We start from the raw sequence: 19066 nt of genomic DNA, 5'->3' as shown, positions 1-19066 counted from the left end.
TTTTTTTGAGACAGAGTCTCGCTCTGTCACCCAGGCTGGAGTACAGTGGCCGGATCTCAGCTCACTGCAAGCTCCGCCTCCCGGGTTCACGCCATTCTCCTGCCTCAGCCTCCCGAGTAGTTGGGACTACAGGCGCCCGCCACCTTGCCCGGCTAGTTTTTTTGTATTTTTTTAGTAGAGGCGGGGTTTCACCGTGTTAGCCAGGATGGTCTCGATCTCCTGACCTCGTGATCCGCCCGTCTCGGCCTCCCAAAGTGCTGGGATTACAGGCTTGAGCCACCGCGCCCGGCCTAGTAATTTATATATTTCAATCTTAATTTTGTTGTGACTTGTTTTGTGGTTTACTCTATGATTATCCTGCAGAATGTTCCTTGGGTGCTTCAAAAGATTATATATTCTGCTGCCACTAGGTGAAATGTTCCATATGTGTCTATTAGGTCCATTTGGTCTGAAGTGTAGTTTAAGTCCAATGGTTCTTTACTGATTATCTGTCTAGATAATCTGTCTATTATTAAAAGTGGGATTTTGAAGACGTATGATTTTATTGCTGTCTATTTCTCTCTTCAGGTCCATTAATATTTGCTTTATATATTTAGGTGATCCAATGTAGGGTCCATATATATTTACAATTGTTATTCTTCCTGATGAAACAATCCCTTTACTGTTATACAATGACCTTATTTGCCTCATTTTACAATTTTTTACTTAAAATCTATTCTATGTGATGTAAGTGTAGCAATCCCTCATCTATTTTGGTTTCCACTTGCATGAAATATCTTTTTCCATCTGTTTACTTTCAATTATATGTGCCCTAAATTGCCATTTTGATAATTGTATTCTGGCTATCATGTATTTTTTTTTTTTTTCTGTCTTCTACTCTTTCTGCTTTGTGCATTTTTTCCCTTTCTTCTATTTTTTCTGTCTTCTTCTGTGATTGATGCTTTTCTCTAGTGGTATGCTTTGATTCCTTACTTTTTAATTTTTGTGTATCTACTGCAGGTTTTGCTTTGTGGTTACCTTGAGACTTACAAAGGAACGTCTTATACTTATAACCAGTGATTTTAAAATGATTATAACTTAACTTTGATTACATACAAAAACTCTACACTTTTACTCTACCACCCCCATTTTAGTTTTTTATGTCACAATTAAAATTTTTTTATATAGTATATCGCTTAACACACTGCAAATAAGCCTCATTTTGTCATGATTTACTTTATTTTTCTTCACAGAGAGTGCATTTTTTACAAATTGAAGGTCTGTGGCAACCCTGTGTTGAGCAAGTCTGTCATTTTTCAAACAGTATGTGTTTACTTCATGTCTGTGTCATATTTTGGTTATTTCAAACTTTTTCATTACTATTATTATTATTATTATTATTATTAGGTCCATTAAGGCTGTCTGTGATCAGTGATGTTTGATGATACTATTGTAATTGTTTTGTGGTGCTGTAAACCGCATCTGTGTAAGGTGACAAACTTAACTGATAAATGTTGCGTGCATACTGACAGCTCCACCAACTGGTTGTTCCTCCAGCTGTCTCCCTCTCCTCAGATGTTCCTATTCTCTGAGACCCAGTAATATTGAAATTAGGCCAATAAATAGCCCTGAAATTGTCTTTAGGTATTCAAGTGATAGGAAGAGTCACACATCTCTCACTTTAAATCAAAAGCTAGAAATGACTTAGCTTAGGGAGAAAAAGCATGTCAGAAACCAAGATAGGCCAAAAGCTTAGTTTGGGGCTGGTTAGCCAAGTTGTGAATGTAAAGGAAAATTTCTTGAAGAAAAGTAAAATGACTACTTCAGTGAACACACAAATTATAAGAAAATGAAACAAACTCGCTGCTGATATGGAGACAGTTTTAGTGGTCTGAATATATGATCAAACTAGTTGCAACATTAAGCCAAAGCCTAATACAGAGCAAGATCTTAAAACTCTCTTCACCTCTATGAAGGCTGAGAGAGTTGTGAAAGCTGCAGCAGAAAAGTTTGAAGCTAGCATAGTTTGTTTCATGAGGTTTCAGGATAGAAGTTGTCTCTGTAACATAAACATGCAAGGTAAAGCACCAAGTGATAATATAGAAGTTGCACTAAGTTATCCAGAATATCGAGGTTAGATAACTGATGAAGGTGGCTACACTAAACGATAGTTTTTCAGTGGAAACAAACATTCAAATACTAGAAGAAGATGCCATCTAGGGCTTCTACAGCTAGAGAGGAGAAGTCAGTGCCTGGCTTCAAAGCTTCAAAGGACATGATGATATTCTTTTTAGTGGCTAATGCAGCTGGTGACTTTGAGTTGAAGCCAATGCTCATTGATCATTCTAAAGATCCTAGGGCCCTTAACAATTAGACTAATCTACTGTGCCTGTGCTCTATAAACAAAACAACAAAGCCTAAAGGGCAGCACATTTGTTCACAGCATGGTTTACTGAATATTTTAAGCTCCCTGTTGATATCTACTGCTCAGAAAAAAGGATTCCTTTCCAAATATCACTGCTCATTGACAATGCACATTGCTACCCAAGAGCTTGGATGAAGACGAACAAAAAAATTAAACTTGTCTTCATTTCTGCTAACACAATATCCATTTTGCATCCCGTAGATCAAGGAGTAATTTTGACTTTCCAGTCTTATTATTTAAGAATTTAGGAAATACATTTTGTAAGGCCATAGCTACCATATTCCTCTGCTGGATCAGGACAAAGGAAATTAAAAACCTTCCAGAAGGGCTCACTACTTAGATGTCATTAAGAACATTCATGATTTATGGGAGAAGGTGAATGTATCAACATTTACAGGAGTTTAGAATGTTGATGCCAACTCTCATGAATGACTTTGATAGGTTCAAGATTTCACTGGAGAAAGGTACTGCAAATGTGGTGGAAATAGCAAGAGAAATAGAATTAGAAGTGGAGTGTGTAGATGTGACTGAATTGCTTCCTTCTCTTAATAAAACTTGACTGGATGAGGAGTTGCTTATTATGAATGAGCAAAGAAAGTGATTTCTTGAGATGGAATCTACTCTTGATGATAATGCTGTGAACATTGCTGAAATGATAACAAATAGTTTAAACTAGTACATAAATATATTTGATAAAAACAGTGGCAAGTTTTGAGAGAATTGACTCCAGTTTTAAAAGAAGTTCTACTCTGGGTAAAATGCTATAAAACAGTATTGCATGCTACAGATAATTTTTTGTGTGTAAGGAAAAGTCAGTTGATGCAACAAACTTCATTGTTGTCTGATTTTAAGAAATTGCCACAGCCACCTCAACCTTTGGCAACCACAACTCTAATGAGTCAGCAGTCATCAACATCAAAGCAAGACCTTCCAGCAGTAAAAAGGCCAATATTTGACGAAGGCTCAGATGATTGTTAACTTTTTATTTTAGAAATTAAGTATTTTTAAATTAACATATATACTTCTTAGACATATTATTGCACATTTAATAGGCTACAGTAAAATGTAAACATAACTTTTATATGTACTGGGAAACAAAAATATTATATGATTAGCTTTATTGTGATATTTGCTTTATTTAGGCATTCTGGAATTGAATCCACAATGTTTCTGAGGTATACCTATATTGTAGCGATTGTTAGTTTTAATAGTTTTGTCTTTTAGCCTTTACCCTAATGATGTCACTGATTTACACACCACCATTACAGATTAGAGTATTGTAAAGGTACTTACTTTTCACAGTGAGTGATAGAGTTTTATACGTTTTCATGTCACTAATTAGCTTGCTCTTTTTTTTCCTTTAGCTTGCTCTTTTTTTTTTTTTTTTTTTTTCCTTTCGCTTGAAGAATTCCATGTAGAATTTTTGGAAAATAGGTTTGGTGGTGATGAACTCCTTCAGCTTTTGTTTGTTTGGGGAAATCTTTCTCTCTACTTGATTCCTAAAGGACAGTTTTGTTGGGTAAATATTTTTGGTTGGCAGTTTGTTTTTCCTTCCTTACATATGTTCTTCTGTTCTCTCCTGTTCTGCAAGGTTTCTGCTGAGAAATTTTCTACTAGCCTTGTTATAACTGTCTTATATGTGATTTGCTTCTTCTCTCTTGCTGTTGTCAGGATTTTCTCTATGTTTTTGATTTTTGACAGTTTGATTATACTATGTCTTGGCATAGTCTTATTTTCATTGAATCTGATTGGAAACTTTTGAACTTCTGGTACCTGGATATTTATATCTTTCCCCAGATTTGCTAACTATTCTGCCATTATTTCTTTAAACAATCTCTCTTTTTTTCCCTCTCTCATCTCCTTCTATAACTCCTATAACTTGTATGATATAGTTTGGCTATGTCCCTACCCAAATCTCATCTTGAATTTTAGTTCTCATAATCCCTACATGTCATGGGAGAGATTCAGTGGGAGATAATTAAATCATGGAGGTGGTTTCCTCCAAGGTATTCTCATGATAGTAAGTTCTCATGATATCTGATGGTTTTATAAGGGGCTTCCCCGTTTGCTCAGTTCTCGTTTTCTTTCTCCTGCCGCCTTGTGAAGAAGGACATGTTCGCTTTCCCTTCCACCATGATTGTAAGTTTCCTGAGGCCTCCCCAACCCTGTATAACTGTGAGTCAACTAAAGCTCTTTCGTTTATAAATTACCGAGTCTTGGATACATTCTTATAGCAGCATGAGAAGGGACTAATGCATTGCACATTTTCTCTTTTGATGCTGCCTCATAAATCTCTTATGTTTTCTTTATCTTTTCTCATTCTTTTTTCTTTCTTCTTCTTTAGTTGTATATTTTCAAATAACTTGTTTTTCAGTTCACAGTTTATTTGTCTACTTGATAATTTCTGCTGTTGATGCTGTCTAGTGCATTTATTATTTCATTTATTATGCTTTTAGCTCCAGAATTTCTATTTGATTAAAACAATAATTTCAATCTCTCTCTTTAATTCTTTGTTTTGGTTGTACTGTTTTACTGATTTCATTGAATTACTTCTCTGTACTTTAAGTTCCCTAAGCTTTCCTAAAACAATTATTTTGATTTTTTAGGTCAGGCATTGCATATATCTCTATTTCATTGGGGCCAGTTACTGTAAAATTACTGTGTTCTTTTGATGTTGTTATGTCTTTTTTTATGTTTATTTTTGCCTTATGTTGATGTGTGTGTGTTTAGTAAAGCAGTCAAATGCACACATATCAACATAAGGCAAAAATAAACATTAACAAAACCAAAAAGAATCACCTTTCAGATTTTGTGAGCTAGTGCACTATGGAAAGACCATACGCTATAGGGGAGGGTTTGTTGGGTGGTGTAGCATCAGTGATGGTGTAGGTTTGTAATCTCTGTGTAGCTTTTTCAGCTCAGGTCAGAGTTGATAAAGATCATAAGGATCCTCAGTGGCCAAAGCAGTGGCTATTGGCAGTGATCCTCAGTGACCAAAGCAGTGAATATTGGCAGTAGCAGCAAGAATTGATTGGGTCTTCAGTGGTGATGGCTGCTAAGGTTCTTCTGATCTTTCCTCCCACTAGGGAAGCTGGCACTGAGAAGATTTCTCTTGGTACTAGATCTGGCTTGTAGGGCCTCTCATAGTGGCAGTACCACCAGTGTCTGATGGGTGACATTCATGGAGTAGCCATGGAACTGAGGTCTGATGCATGGGCTCACATGGAGAGACTGTGGCTCTGGGATTAGAGTGGTAATGACACTGGTGCTCAAAGGGCAGATTCCCCTTCTGCTGCATGGTATAGTATGTGAGGCACGGGTGTACCTGCAAAGTAGTGTGGGAGCTAGAACACAGTCTTTCAGTGGCTTCAGGGTTGGGGCAAGGCATAGCTCTCTATGGCTGAGCTGTTGCCTAGGGCACAGTTGTCCCTGCTGTAATGTTGGTAATAGTATACATAAGCATTAGTCAAGGAGACAAGGATGAGAGTACAGGTATGCACAGAATTATAATGGCTCTGAGGCCTGGGTGGGGATAGCTCTCTATGGTGGTAAAGTCAGTGTCTGAAGTGTGGACACATGCAGGCAGAGTTTAACATTGGGGCTTGGAGTGTTAACTAGCTTACTATGGAGCTGGCTGTGGTGTTAAACACATGGGTGGGCCCAGTGTAGTCAGACTGTCAGTCTGGAGTGTGGGCATTCCCAGGGTGGCCATGGCTCCAGGGCTGAAGCTTACACATGGTTGGGAGAGGTGGTGACCCCATTCCCAAAGTAGCTCAACAGCAACTCCTTCTTGGGGTATAGAAGGGAAGTATAGCCACATCTCCCCTTCTGGGGTTCTCTTGCAGGAATGACTGTTGGTTACTCAGTGGGAAAAGATCCTAGAGTCTCCTGTGGAGCAGGCCACTAGAGACAATGTTGGTCCTTTCTGTGTCTAATACTGATAGCTTCCACTTTTCTTCTTTGTTCCTAGCCAAATCATGGCTAGGAATAAAGAAGAAAGGTTGTTGTTGCAAATTCTTTAATGGGCCCTTGAGTCCTCTCTGGGCTATTTTAGTTTGTGAATAGCTGTTTATACTTGAATGCTTTGGAGGGATGAAGGTGAATATCTCCTACTCCACGATCTTGGTGATAGCTCCTAAAAAGAGATTTTCTTAAATTTCAGAAACTATTAATTCCCCCATTCATTGCAGAGGAGGTCTGTGTGAATGTTGGAGCATGATTTTGACACTTAGCCAGGCAACTGACAATTCTGTTTTTGCCCTCACTTCCTGCTTGCACAAAGCCTCAAGGTCATTCACAGGTGACAGCTCAGTGCCTTCTCTATTTCTTCCTTAGGATGAGCACAGTCCTGGGCATATACCTGGTCTTCTAGATTTTTGGGAATATGTCAGATTTTCAAATCCCCTATGGATAGCTCATTACTCAGCTTATGTTTTAAAGCTTTGGTTAGTCTAGGGTTTTCCCTGACTATTATCCAATACCTTAGTCATAAGCAAAGTTAATCAATTGCCTGTAACTGTTTTGACAAATGCCCAGAGGAAAAAGGTTTTTCACAGTGGGTGAGTTCTGATTTAAGTAAAATAAAGACAGCCTTGCAAGTGGAGTCTTTCAGAGAACTGCCAGACATGTCAAATAATGGCAGTTTCTTGGGAATTTGAAAGGGCTCTATCCCGGTTTTGCTTTCTACAGTGGCTGCCAGACAATTTGTTTTCACTATGAATGGGTGCTGTTACCTTTTCAGGCTATTACAGAGTTGGATACTGGGGGATGAGAATAATGCAAGCCAAAGCACCACAGAGCTCATTTTTTCTCACTGAGATTCAGCCATTTTCCTGAATAAATGCTCCCTGGGTAATTGCAAGTCTTTGGTTAATTTCCAGAGTCCTACAAATTTGATTCTGATAATTTTTGCCAATTTTCATGCTTTCTTTACAGAAGAGAGAATTATCAGAATTTCGTTCTCTATCACTTTCCCTATGTCAAAAGATACATTTTATATATAGTATTATCTTAACACTTATATTGTAGATACAGTTAGAAAAAATGTTACTGACATGAATATTTCTAAATCAAGAAGACATTTTAAAGTTAACAATTAGGAGAAACCATAGGCTATCAAATGCTTTGGAAAAATATGAAGATAGTGTGGTTGCCAACCTCCAACATGTCAAAAATAATCCTTGCTTCCTAGTTTTGTGGTTCTTCTTTCCGCATACTGAATCTGAGTTGATTTGTACAACCAAAATAATCATATGAAAGTGATGGTGTATGACCTTTGAGTCTAGTTCATAAAATACATGGCCACTTCCACTTTGGTCACTTGAATAGGTTATTCTTGGAAAAACCAGCTACTACGTTGTGAGGACACTAAAACATACCTATAGAGAGGCCCGTGTGGAGAACTGAGTATTCCACTGAAACCAACACTAATTTACCACCTATGTGAGTGACCCATCTTGTCCAGTCCCAGCCAAGCATTCTGTGACTACAGTATCACAAAGCATCTGACTGAACCTTTTGATAAGCCTTTATCCAGATCTGCCTAGCCAAGCTGTTCCTGAATTCTTGACTAATAGAAACTGTGAGATAATAAATATTTATTGTTTTAAGCCACTAAGTTTTGTCGTAATTTGTGTCTCAGCAATTGATTACTAATATAAGTAATTGAAAGCATTTATTTACAAGGAAGCAAATATCCTCAGAAAGAAATTGAAATATGTTTTAAAATTTCCCCTGAGAAATTACTAGCCATGCATAATAGTAAAGTCTCTTTCAGACATACCAAACTTTCAAGGTTATATTCAGAGCACAAAAGAAGATTGTAACTCTTAACTATTCCATGTTCATTTTCTGAATATGGAATAACTTCATTACCAAGACCTGAAAATAATAAAACCAATGAAAAGAATTATAATTTTACTTATAAATACAGATACAAAGATCCTAAAAGACTCTACTAACAAATGGAATCTAGCAGGATAAAGCTTTCTAGAAATGCATTATATATACATAAAGCTATGATAATTTAGACCTGAAGTACTAGCATCAGAATAAAAATATATTAATAAAAAATAATTTTCAGAACTCAGAAACAGCACCTCAAACCTAATACCAGTTATAAAATAATCCATTCTTTCCATACTTAGTTGAAGTGTCTAAATCTGTATTATAAACATCTAATGCTTATTAACAATATGAGTATGGATGTATGTAAATATGTATATATGTAATATTTTAAATCAAATATACATGTGATACATAAATGTGGCTTACAATGAAGCAGATTGACATTCCAAGCATGGATATCTTTAATCTAAAAATAGATCTTAGGAAAAATTAAAAAAAAATCTTTCAGTTATAAAATCATTCCAAAAGGAAAACAGGAAATTTGAGAGGAAGAAATTCAAATGCCAATAGATACTTTAAAAAGTATAATTTAGGCAGTAATTCAATAAGTAATAGTTATTTTCTAACAAATTCCCTTTGTTTTACAAAAAAGAACAGTAGCCAGTGTTGAGTTCATTTGAGAAGTAAAAGGTAAATATAATTAACAAACTTTTTTGGAAATTATCCACAATATGCCAAAATCCTTAATATTGACCCAGACATTTTTAGTTAACATTTGAAATATGAATGCTTTACATCCTTATCATTGCTCATTTGTGTTTTCTTTATGTAGATACTATTTTTAGCAAAGGAAATACATTAAAATCTTTCACATTTTCATTGTCCTTCCACCTAGGAGAAAGCGGGCAGTTTGATACATAGGAATGCAGGGTTTTATATTATTTTCCTTATAATAAATCTAAGAGCTAACTTTGGTATCAGTTTGTCTCATCACATTTGGAAGGTGTTACATACCTGTAAATAGCGGACCACTCGGCAAACCAGGTCAGGTGCCATGAAGTCTCCAGTGAATCGCCAGATAATATCTGTCAAGATGTTGACTAGTCCTGTGAAAGAATCTAACAAAAACGTACAAGTGCTTACATGCAGGGTTTTTTTTGTTGTTGTTGTTTTGTTTTTTGTTTGTTTTTCAAATTTTCAGGTAAGCCACAATAGAAATGAAATCTTGGAGAGGTTCACTTTTTTTTCTCCTTCCTGATTTATCAGATGGCCACTGAGGAAAAGTAAAGCAAAGCAGGAGTTCTTTGACTTATATTATTGCAGCTTCTTACCACTTAAATGTAACCACCCAGGAAGAATTTCAATAATGACTGAAGAGGAATCACACTAATCATAACTAACCTTTTAAGTCATAGAGCAGAAGTTTTCAGGGTAGTAGGTTTGTACTAAAGACAGCACTGTGTGAGAATCAAGAGGACAAAATTGAGAAAAGCAAAATTGTTATCTTTGGAGAATACTTCAAGATTCCTCTTACTACACCCATTATTTTGCAAATTGGACCTCTTGTTTCTCCTTACACCCAGTCTCAGTCCCCCTGCTCCCAGGTTTCTTTGCTTTCTTCTCCTTTCCACTTTCAACATCTGCCCTTGGAAAACAGCAAGTGTATCATCTGTCAACTTAATTCATGTACTTGGTTGAATTACAGAGGAACTAAGGCCAAGATCAGGACATTTGTCCTCTTGTGGGCAGGTCATCTGTACTCAATTCTATAGTTACAGATTGTACAAACTGTGTAGATGTTTATAGCAGAAATGGCAAAATAGGCTATATGTCTAAATCTGCCCCTCACCCCTCCATGACATACATCACTAATTTATCATATAATTCGGAATCTTTCTCAAAAGAGTGCTGCAGGCAAGATTGCAGAATAGAAGACTCCACTGATCATTCCCTCTTCCACCCTCAGCAAGGACACCAATTTAGCAACCATCTACACACACAAAAAAGTAGCTTTGTAAGAACCAAAAATCAGGTGATCACTCATAGTGCTTGGTTTTAACTTCATATTGCTGAAAGAGGCACCGAAGAAGTAGAAAATAAACAATTTTAAATCTCTGACGCCACCCCTCTCCCATTCCCCAGCAATGGCAGCAGGGTGTGGAGAGCTTTCCTAGGTGCTAGAGGAGGAAAGCACAGCAATTGTGAGGCACTGAACTTAGTGCTGTCCTATTACAGCATAAAAGAAAACAGGACCAAACTCAGCTGATGCCCCCCGCATGGAGGGAGCATTTATATCAGCTCTAGCCAAAAGGAAATCACCAATCCTAGTGGTCAGAACCTGAGTTCCTACAAGCCTTACCACTGCAAGCTCAAGTGCTCTGGGGCTCTAAATACACTCACTGGAAAGTCAGTCTAGACCACAAGGAGTACAACTTTCAAGCAAGTTCTAGTGCTGAACTGAGCCCAGAGCACAGTCACAACAGGAGAGGGCACTGGTCAGCTCTGAGAGGCCCCCTTTCCAGGCCCTAGCTCCTGGATGGCATTTCTAGACATGTCCTAGGCCAGAAGGGAAACTACTGCCCTGAAGGGAAGGACATAGTCCTGGTAGCATTCATCACCTGCCAGCTAAAGAGTCCTTGGGCTCAGAATAACCATCAGGAATACCCAGGTACATTGAAGACTTTGAGTGAGACTCTGAGACTTGCCAGTCAAAAGTCATCAAGTGGCTCAATGGATTTAAAAAAAAAAAAGGATCCAATGATCTGTTGCTTACAAGAAACACACTTCACCATAAAGACAAGACACACATAGGTGGAAAATAAAGGGATGGGAAAAGATATTCCATGTCAATGGAAACCACAAAAGAGCAGGGCTAGCTATACCTATATAATGCAAATTAGATTTCAAGACAAAAACTATAGGAAGAGATAAAGAAGGTTACTATATAGTGATAAAGGGGTCAAAGCAGCAAGAGGATTTAACAATTGTAAATATATATGCACCCAACACTGGAGCACCCAGACATATAAATTAAATATTGTTAGAGCTAAAGAGAGAGAGAGAGACCCCAATACAATAATAGCTGGAGACTTCAACATCACAATTTCACCATTGGACAGATCTACTGGACAGAAAATTGGTAAAGAAATATGAGAGTTAATCTGCACTATATAGTTATGTACAGAACATTTCATCCAACAGCTGCAGAATACACATTCTTTTCCTCAGCACAGGTTCATTCTTGAGAGCAGACTATATGTTAAATCACTAAAAAGCCTGAAAACATTAAAACAAAATAAAAATAATATGAAGCATCATCTCTGACCATAATGGAAGAAAACTAGAAATCAATAACAAGAGGAATTTTGGAAACTATACAAATACATGGAAATCAAACCATATGCTCCTGGATGACTAGTGGATCAATGAAGACGGTAAGAAGAAAATTTAAAAAATTCTTGAAACAAATGATAATAGAAACACAACATGCCAAAATCTATGGGATACAGCAAGAGCACAAAGAGGGAATTTTATAGCTATCAGTGCCTACATTGAAAAAGAAGATAAACTTTAAATAATAAACCTAATGATGCATCTTAAAGAACTAGAAAAGGAAGAGCAAAACAAACTCAAAATTAGTAGAAGAAAATAAATAAGTATCAGAGCAGAAATAAATGAAATTGAAATGAAGAAAACAATACAAAATATCAATGAAACAAAAGTTGGATTTTGAAATGTCATGCAAAATCAACAAACCTTTAGCCAGACTAGTTAAAAAGAAAGAAGACTCAAACAAATAAAATTAGAGATAATAAAGGAGACATTGCAACTGATAGCAGAAATTCAAAGGATCATTAGTAGCCTCTTTGAGCAACTATATGCCAATAAATTGGAAAATATAGAAGAAAGGAACAAATTCCTGGATGCATACAATGTACCAAGATAAAACTATAACCAATAACAAATAATAAGATCTTTTTTTTTTTTTCTTTTGGAGGCAGAGTCTTGTTCTGTTGCCCAAGCTGGAGTTTAGTGGTGTGATCTTGGCTTACTGCAAGCTCCGCCTCCCGGGTTCATGCCATTCCCCTGCCTCAGCTTCCTGAGTAGCTGGGACTACAGGTGCCCACCACCATGCCCAGCTAATTTTTTTATTTGTATTTTTAGTAGAGATAGGGTTTCACCATGTTAGCCAGGATGGTCTCGATCTCCTGACCTTGTGATCTGCCTGCTTCAGTCTCCCAAAGTGCTGGGATTACAGGTGTGAGCCACCATGCCCAGCCACAAATAACAATATCTTATAATAAAATGTCTTCCAATAAAGAAAAGATCAGGAACTGATGATGACTCTGCTGAATTATACCAAACATTTAATGAAGAACTAATACTAATCTTACTCAAACTATTCTGAAAAATAGAGGAGGAGGGAATACTTCCAAATTCATTCTACAAGGCCAATATTATCCTGATACCAAAACCAGACAGAGACACATTCAAAAAAATCAGAGTTTGTATTCACATGAAACAGACAATAATGTTCATTTTCTGCTTTGCCCAGGGCTGTGTTACCTCTTCAAACATTTGTCATAATAAGGTCTGAAGAGACTTGGACCATCTGAACATTCTGTAGAATATCACATTGATCCATTTACATTGAAGACGTCACTAAGAGTCAACAAGAGCTGTCTAATACATTAGAGGCCTTGGTAGGACACACACACTCTGCAGGGTGGGAGATAAACCCTGTGAAAATTCAGGAACATACCACACTGGTAAAGTTTTTGTGGTTCAGTAGTGAAAGCTGCTAGAACACTACTGCGACCACTGGATTTTCAAGTAAAAGTTAAATTGCTGTATCTTACATTCTCAATCTCATTAAATAGAGCAAGATACTTGGTAGGCCTGTGTTTTGGAGGCAACACATTTCACATCTAGGAATATTTTTCCATCTCATATACTGAACTACATAGAAGTCCTACAGCTTTGAGTGGGCCTGGAGCAAGAAAGGGCTCTGCAGCATGTAAGACTGTGGTATAAGCAACCCTACTACTTGGGGCATATGATCTGGCTGATCCTATGGTGCTGAATATGTTAGTGGGGAAAGATACAATTTGGAGTTGATGTATGCCCAAGTGAAAGAGTTAGAGTGCAGGCCCCTAGAGCTCTGAAGCAATGCCATCCATTTTCGGTATAAAGTTATACACCTTTTGAGAAACTGTTCCTAGAATGTTGCTGAGCGTTGGTCAAGATGGAGTGGTTGATAATGGGGCACCAAATGTATTTGGAATGGATCATTATGAGCTAGATTATTGCCAGTGCACTAAGTCATACACTCAGATGTGTTCCACAGCCTTCCACTGGAAAATGGAAATGGCACATCTGGGATCAAACCCATATGGGACTAGATTGGCATGAGGAGGCTGCATGAGCAAGTAACACAGATGCCTCCATGTCACCCACCAGGGTTGTACTAGTGCCCTTGTGCAGCTCACACTTATGGCTATATGGGTGTTCTCTATGACTAGCTGAAAGGGAGGTAAAAGGCCAATTCTGGTTGACAATGAGTTAGTTCACTATGTAGCTGTAAAGCAAAAATAGATGGTCACTGAAGTAGAGATGCATTATAAGGTAGCCTTGGAAGACAGTGGAGAAGGAAGGCCTTCCCAATGAACGAAGCTTCAAGCAATGACTATGGTTATCTATTTTGAGTGGAAGAAAAATTGGCCTAAGGTGTGAATATATGTATAGGTTTCTGCACAGTAGCCAATAGTCTAGCTGTGTGGACAGGGACCTGAATGAAAGGGACTTGGAGATTGGAAACAAGAGTCTGAGACAGAGGCATATGGTTGGGACTATGGGAGTGGACACAATGTGTGAAGATTTTTGTGTCATGCATTTAACACTAATTGGAAAGCATCAAGTACACAAGAAGCACTGAAAAAAACAAATAGACAAGATAACTTGTCCAGTTGACATTATCCAGGCTTTGTCATTGGATTAAGTACTGGCACGATGGGCACATGAATAGAGTGGCCACAGTGGCAGAGAGCAAGACTACTCATTAGTCTACCAATTTTCCTAGAAAATCTAGCTACTGCTGATTTTGAACATCCAACTTGCTAACAAGAGAGACCAATGAGGAGCCCTCAATAGGTTACTGGGTCTTCAGAAGATCGATTGGTTGATTTGTGGCAAGTTGACTACAATGGGTCCCCTCTGTCCAGCAGCAGCCAGCTGTCCATCCTTCCAATGATGCACTTATTCTGGGTATAAGCTTTCCTTTCCTGATCTCTGAGTCATAGTCAACACAACTAACTATTATCTGAGGGTTTTTAGATTACCGAACAAGAATAGAAATCCACACCACATAGTATCGGATCGGGGGACCCACTTAATAGTGAAAGGGGTGTAGGATTGGCTCATGATCCTAGAACTTACTGTTTGTATTACATACTACACCAAACAGAAGTAGCTGTACTTTTAGAGCCCTAGAATGAACTACTAAAGGAACATATGAAGTGCCAGCTGAAAGGTAATGCTCTGAAAGGTTAGGGTCCCATCCTTTACAGTGCAGCATATGTGTTAAATCAGAGCCCACTTCATGGTGTTGGGTCCCTAACAGGAAGTACACATAGGTCTTAGAATCAAGGGGTAGAGGAAGAAATGGCCTCAGTTAACATCACTCCCATTGACCCACTGAAGGGCTTTGCGCTTCTTCATCTGCACCTCTGTGCTCTTCAAGTTGGAGGTCCTGGTCACCAAAGGAAGTGTACTTCTGCCAGGGAACGTAGCAAAGGTCCCATTGAACTAAAAGCTATGGCTTCCACCAGGGCCCTTTGGACTCTTTGTGTCTAGGGACTAGCAGACAAGAAGAGGAGTCACCATCTTGCAAGAGTGATTGGTAGTGACTAGAAGATGGAGGTAGAGCTGTGTTTACACAATGAGAAAGGCAGGCATCTGGGGAGAACACAGTCAATTTACTTGTAATTGTCAAGTTGTGATTGATGGCAGAAAATTAGTGGATGGGGCCAGGGATATTAAGCATCTTCAGCAGGCCCTCAGCACAGGGTTGTTCAGATTATTTATGCTCTAGGGTGTCCTGCCCCTGCTGTTGTGGAAGGGTGAACGGGAGCTGAAATTGAGTCTTCATTATTGTCATGCAGACATACATCCTGGTTACACAAAGACAAAGCAAGTATTGATTCTTTTCTGTACCACCCATGGCTGTACCCTAGTATGAAATTATTCAGCTCAGAATTCCAATCATGCCTCTGTTGAGAAACACCATTAGGGTTTATGAGAGATTTGTTGTTTCTGTGCAATTCTAGTCAGATAAAGAACTGGACAGAACTCTGCTCAGAAATAGAGTATGCACTTGGCTGGGTTCAGGCTCTTAGAAAATCAAATAGCTGAACAACAAAAGAAACTGCAACTTTGGGGATTAATCTAGGATACTCATAATTTCATTTCCAATAGTTTATTTTTATTGCTTTGTTTCTGCTAAAGAGCAATAGTAAAAATGGAAAGTCACACTGTCATTTGGTTAACTGCTTTTTGAATATTGGAAAATGAGGTTTATTAACGTTAGAACAGAAGGAGCTCAGGGTATGGCATGCAGCAAGTGCTGAGCACATGCTTGAATGAATTGCCATTGTGGTTTGAAAAGGCTTTAAGGAAAACAAAGCAAAATAAAACTTTTTATTTTGAAATAATTAGAGACTCACAAGAAGTTACAAGAAACAATACAGAAGGTTTCATGTGCCTACCATACAGCATCCCTCAATGGTGGCGTCTTATATAACTCTAGGTTGACTTCATGGTTTAAAAGAGAATTACTACCTTTAGCCTGTCTTCTCCAGAACACACAACATGATTGTGAGGGGTTATTAAGCAGTTATTATATCCTTTGCAAGGCTCTAAGTAGTTAGAATCATTAACTTAATCTCACAACAAACTGAGATAAAATCACCATTTTATAGATGAACGAAATAAGAGAGGTTAGAACATTTTAAGATTTCAGAGAAAGTTAGAGGTGAAGCGAGGCTTTAACCCATACTCGAGAAGTCAGTGTTTGACTGCCTTCAATACGGCCTTTTATTGTTTTCGTTTATTTCTTTTTAGATTGATGGTTGTGTCTTTTCTCCTTTATTCCATAATGTGCAGACATGAGTCCCTGTCTTCTTCTCGTCCCTTCATTCTCTACTTTGGTTGCCCTTTTTCTCTTTTGGCCCCTTCTATTTATGGGGCTATTCCACCCACAGAGGTTGCTTTTACTCCTTTAGAAAACTAGGGAGATAAATCTCCCCTTTGCGCATCTTGTTTTGGGGGGAAGTGGGACAGGGTATTGCTGTTACTCAGGCTGGAATGCAGCAGTGTGATCATGGCTTACGGCAGCCTCAACCTCCCAGGATCAAGTGATGCTCTTGCCTCAGCCTCCTGAGTAGTTGGGAACAGTACATGACACCACACTTAGCTAACTTTTACTTTTTAAAAATTTCCATAGAGACAGGATCTCACTATGTTGCCCAGGCTGGTCTTGAACTCCCTGGCTCAAGTGATCCACTCACCTCAACCTCTCAAAGTGCAGGGATACAGGTGTGAGCCATTGCATGTCACCCTTTCTGCAGCTTCTCTGTTAACAGAGTAAAGTCTGAGTCCCACAGCTTAGAATAAAAGCTTCCACGATTTGGCCTTGCACGCCGCTAGTTTGAATGTGTGCCCAAGAATTCATGTGTTGGAAACTTAATTCCCAATGTGACAGTGGGGCCTAATGGGAAGCATTTAGGTTGAGCCCTCATGAATAGATTAATGCCATTGTAAAAAGTGAATGGGCTCATCCTCTTTCTCTCTTTGGCCTTCTGCCACGTGAGGATCTAGGCAGCATGCAAGGCACCCTCTTGGAAGAAGAGAATGACCTCACCAGACACTGAACTTTCTGGCACCTGGACCTTAGACTTCCCAGCCTCCAGAACTGTGTCCTAATAAATTTCTGTTTATAAATTATACACTCTGTGGCATTCCATCATAGCAGCACAAAACAAACTAGGACAACTACCTCTTGTCAGGTCCCCATGTGGCATTTCAATGTTGAACACCCTATGGATCATACGTTTGTGCTTCTAGATAGGCCTTCCCTCTGCTTGGAATAGCCTCCCTCCATTTTCCAGCCTATTGAATTCCTATTTTTCTTTCAACACCTAGCTAATATGTCCCATGCTCCAGAAACTTTCCTTGACTGTTCACATGGTATAGTTCACCATACAAGGTTATGTGACCCTCCCAGTCTTTCACCTGTCTGTATTTGCTTTTTATTTTTCTATAGTTAACAACAAAAAACATTGGCAAGCACATGGGATCTATAATCCAAAGTGTCAACAGCTTGGAGAGGAAAAATCCTATGACTGTTCTAATCTATAAGAGAAGTTCTTACTGAGAAGGTCAGACATGAGCAGTCGAGAGCTGTGGGTTGTGATTGATCAAATAAGAATATCATGAAGATTTTCCTGGCACAAATGGACTGGATGAATGAACGGAATGGACTTGCGAGTTACTTGGATATTCTGTTTTGGCTTACTGATTCCTTAATTTTGAAAAACGGAAAGATTATTTTGTTTCTCTAGACCTAAGTGGTTATGTAAATAACAATAATCTAGTCTGTTAGAATCTATTTTTCCTCTGGAGCTCAATCTTAAATAAGCCTATTTCTGAAAGTAGACTATCGGTGGAACTCTGCCACCGCATTTGTTAGTTGCTATTAAGCAAATGATGTTCAATGCTGATCAGTAAAAAGCTATTTAGTTACTTAAGTAATTGAGTACATTGCAAATAAACTGCGCCTAAATGATAATTAACAAGACCTTGGGAACAAAGGGTACACTTTAAAGGCTTAATCACCTCCGTGTATTACACTTGCTTTTCAAAATTTGGCCTGTGAAAGATCTTAGGAAATTGTAATACTCAGAAAAACCAAAGTAGACTCACAACAGGCTTTATTGTCCTTTGAGGGTTTCTTGTAAACATGAATGGGGTTCCCAGTTGGAGCACAAATGCAGGTGGACAGGGAAGAAGTCAAGAACGAGGCAATAGCTGAACTTTTCAGCGAGGATTGGGATGCAGGTGAGAAAGGAATGCAGAATATTGATTCTAGGCACAGATGACAGCATGAATAAAGTTATGGAGATGAGAAACTATTCGGCTTGTGTATATTAAATGTCGGTTTGTTGTTGCTGAAGCCTAAATGGGAGCTAGAAAGTTGCAAAATTGGGTCTGCAGAAACAAGAAGAATCCAGACTTTTAGGGTCTCACATGCCAATTAAAAGAGGTTGTATTGCTCGGGGGTGGAGCAAGATGGCCAAATAGGAACAGTTCCAGTCTCCAACTCCCAGCGCGAGCGACACAGAAGACCGGTGATTTCTGCATTTTCAACTGAGGTACTGGGGTCATCTCACTAGGTAGTGCCGGACAATCGGTGCTGGTCAGCTGCTGCAGCCTGACCAGTGAGAGCTGAAGCAGGGTGAGGCATCGCCTCACCTGGGGAGCGCAAGGGGGAAGGGAATCCCTTTTCCTAGCCAGGGGAACTGAGACACACAACACCTGGAAAATCGGGTAACTCCCACCCCAATACAGTGCTTTAAGCAAACGGGCACACCAGAAGAATATATCCCTCACCTGGCGGGGAGGGTCCCACGCCCACGGAGCCTCCCTCATTGTTAACATAGCAGTCTGTCGCGATCTAACCGCAAGGCAGCAGCGAGGCTGGGGGAGGGGTGCCCGCCATTGCTGAGGTTTAAGTAGGTAAACAAAGCCACTGGGAAGCTC

General features: G+C 38.8%; 1 protein-coding gene and 1 long non-coding RNA gene across 2 annotated transcripts in view; one reads left to right on the top strand and one right to left on the bottom strand.

The window, feature by feature from the left end:
• Positions 1 to 19066, bottom strand: part of NPSR1 (neuropeptide S receptor 1) — a 184112-nt gene that overhangs the window by 58047 nt on the left and 106999 nt on the right. Inside the window, exon 2 of the mRNA XM_017855953.1 lies at positions 9266 to 9369. Coding sequence (XP_017711442.1) covers positions 9266 to 9369 — 104 coding nt within the window. The remainder of the gene's footprint in view (positions 1 to 9265; positions 9370 to 19066) is intronic.
• The window catches only part of LOC108517839 (uncharacterized), a 137721-nt gene that overhangs the window by 29948 nt on the left and 88707 nt on the right, over positions 1 to 19066 (top strand). The window lies entirely within an intron of this gene.

The sequence above is a fragment of the Rhinopithecus bieti genome, unplaced genomic scaffold (genome assembly GCF_001698545.2).
Source record: "Rhinopithecus bieti isolate Rb0 unplaced genomic scaffold, ASM169854v2 scaffold_42603, whole genome shotgun sequence".
Lineage (NCBI taxonomy): Eukaryota > Metazoa > Chordata > Mammalia > Primates > Cercopithecidae > Rhinopithecus > Rhinopithecus bieti.
Note: the sequence above shows the minus strand (reverse complement) of the source record. Positions and strands in the feature narration are given on the sequence as shown.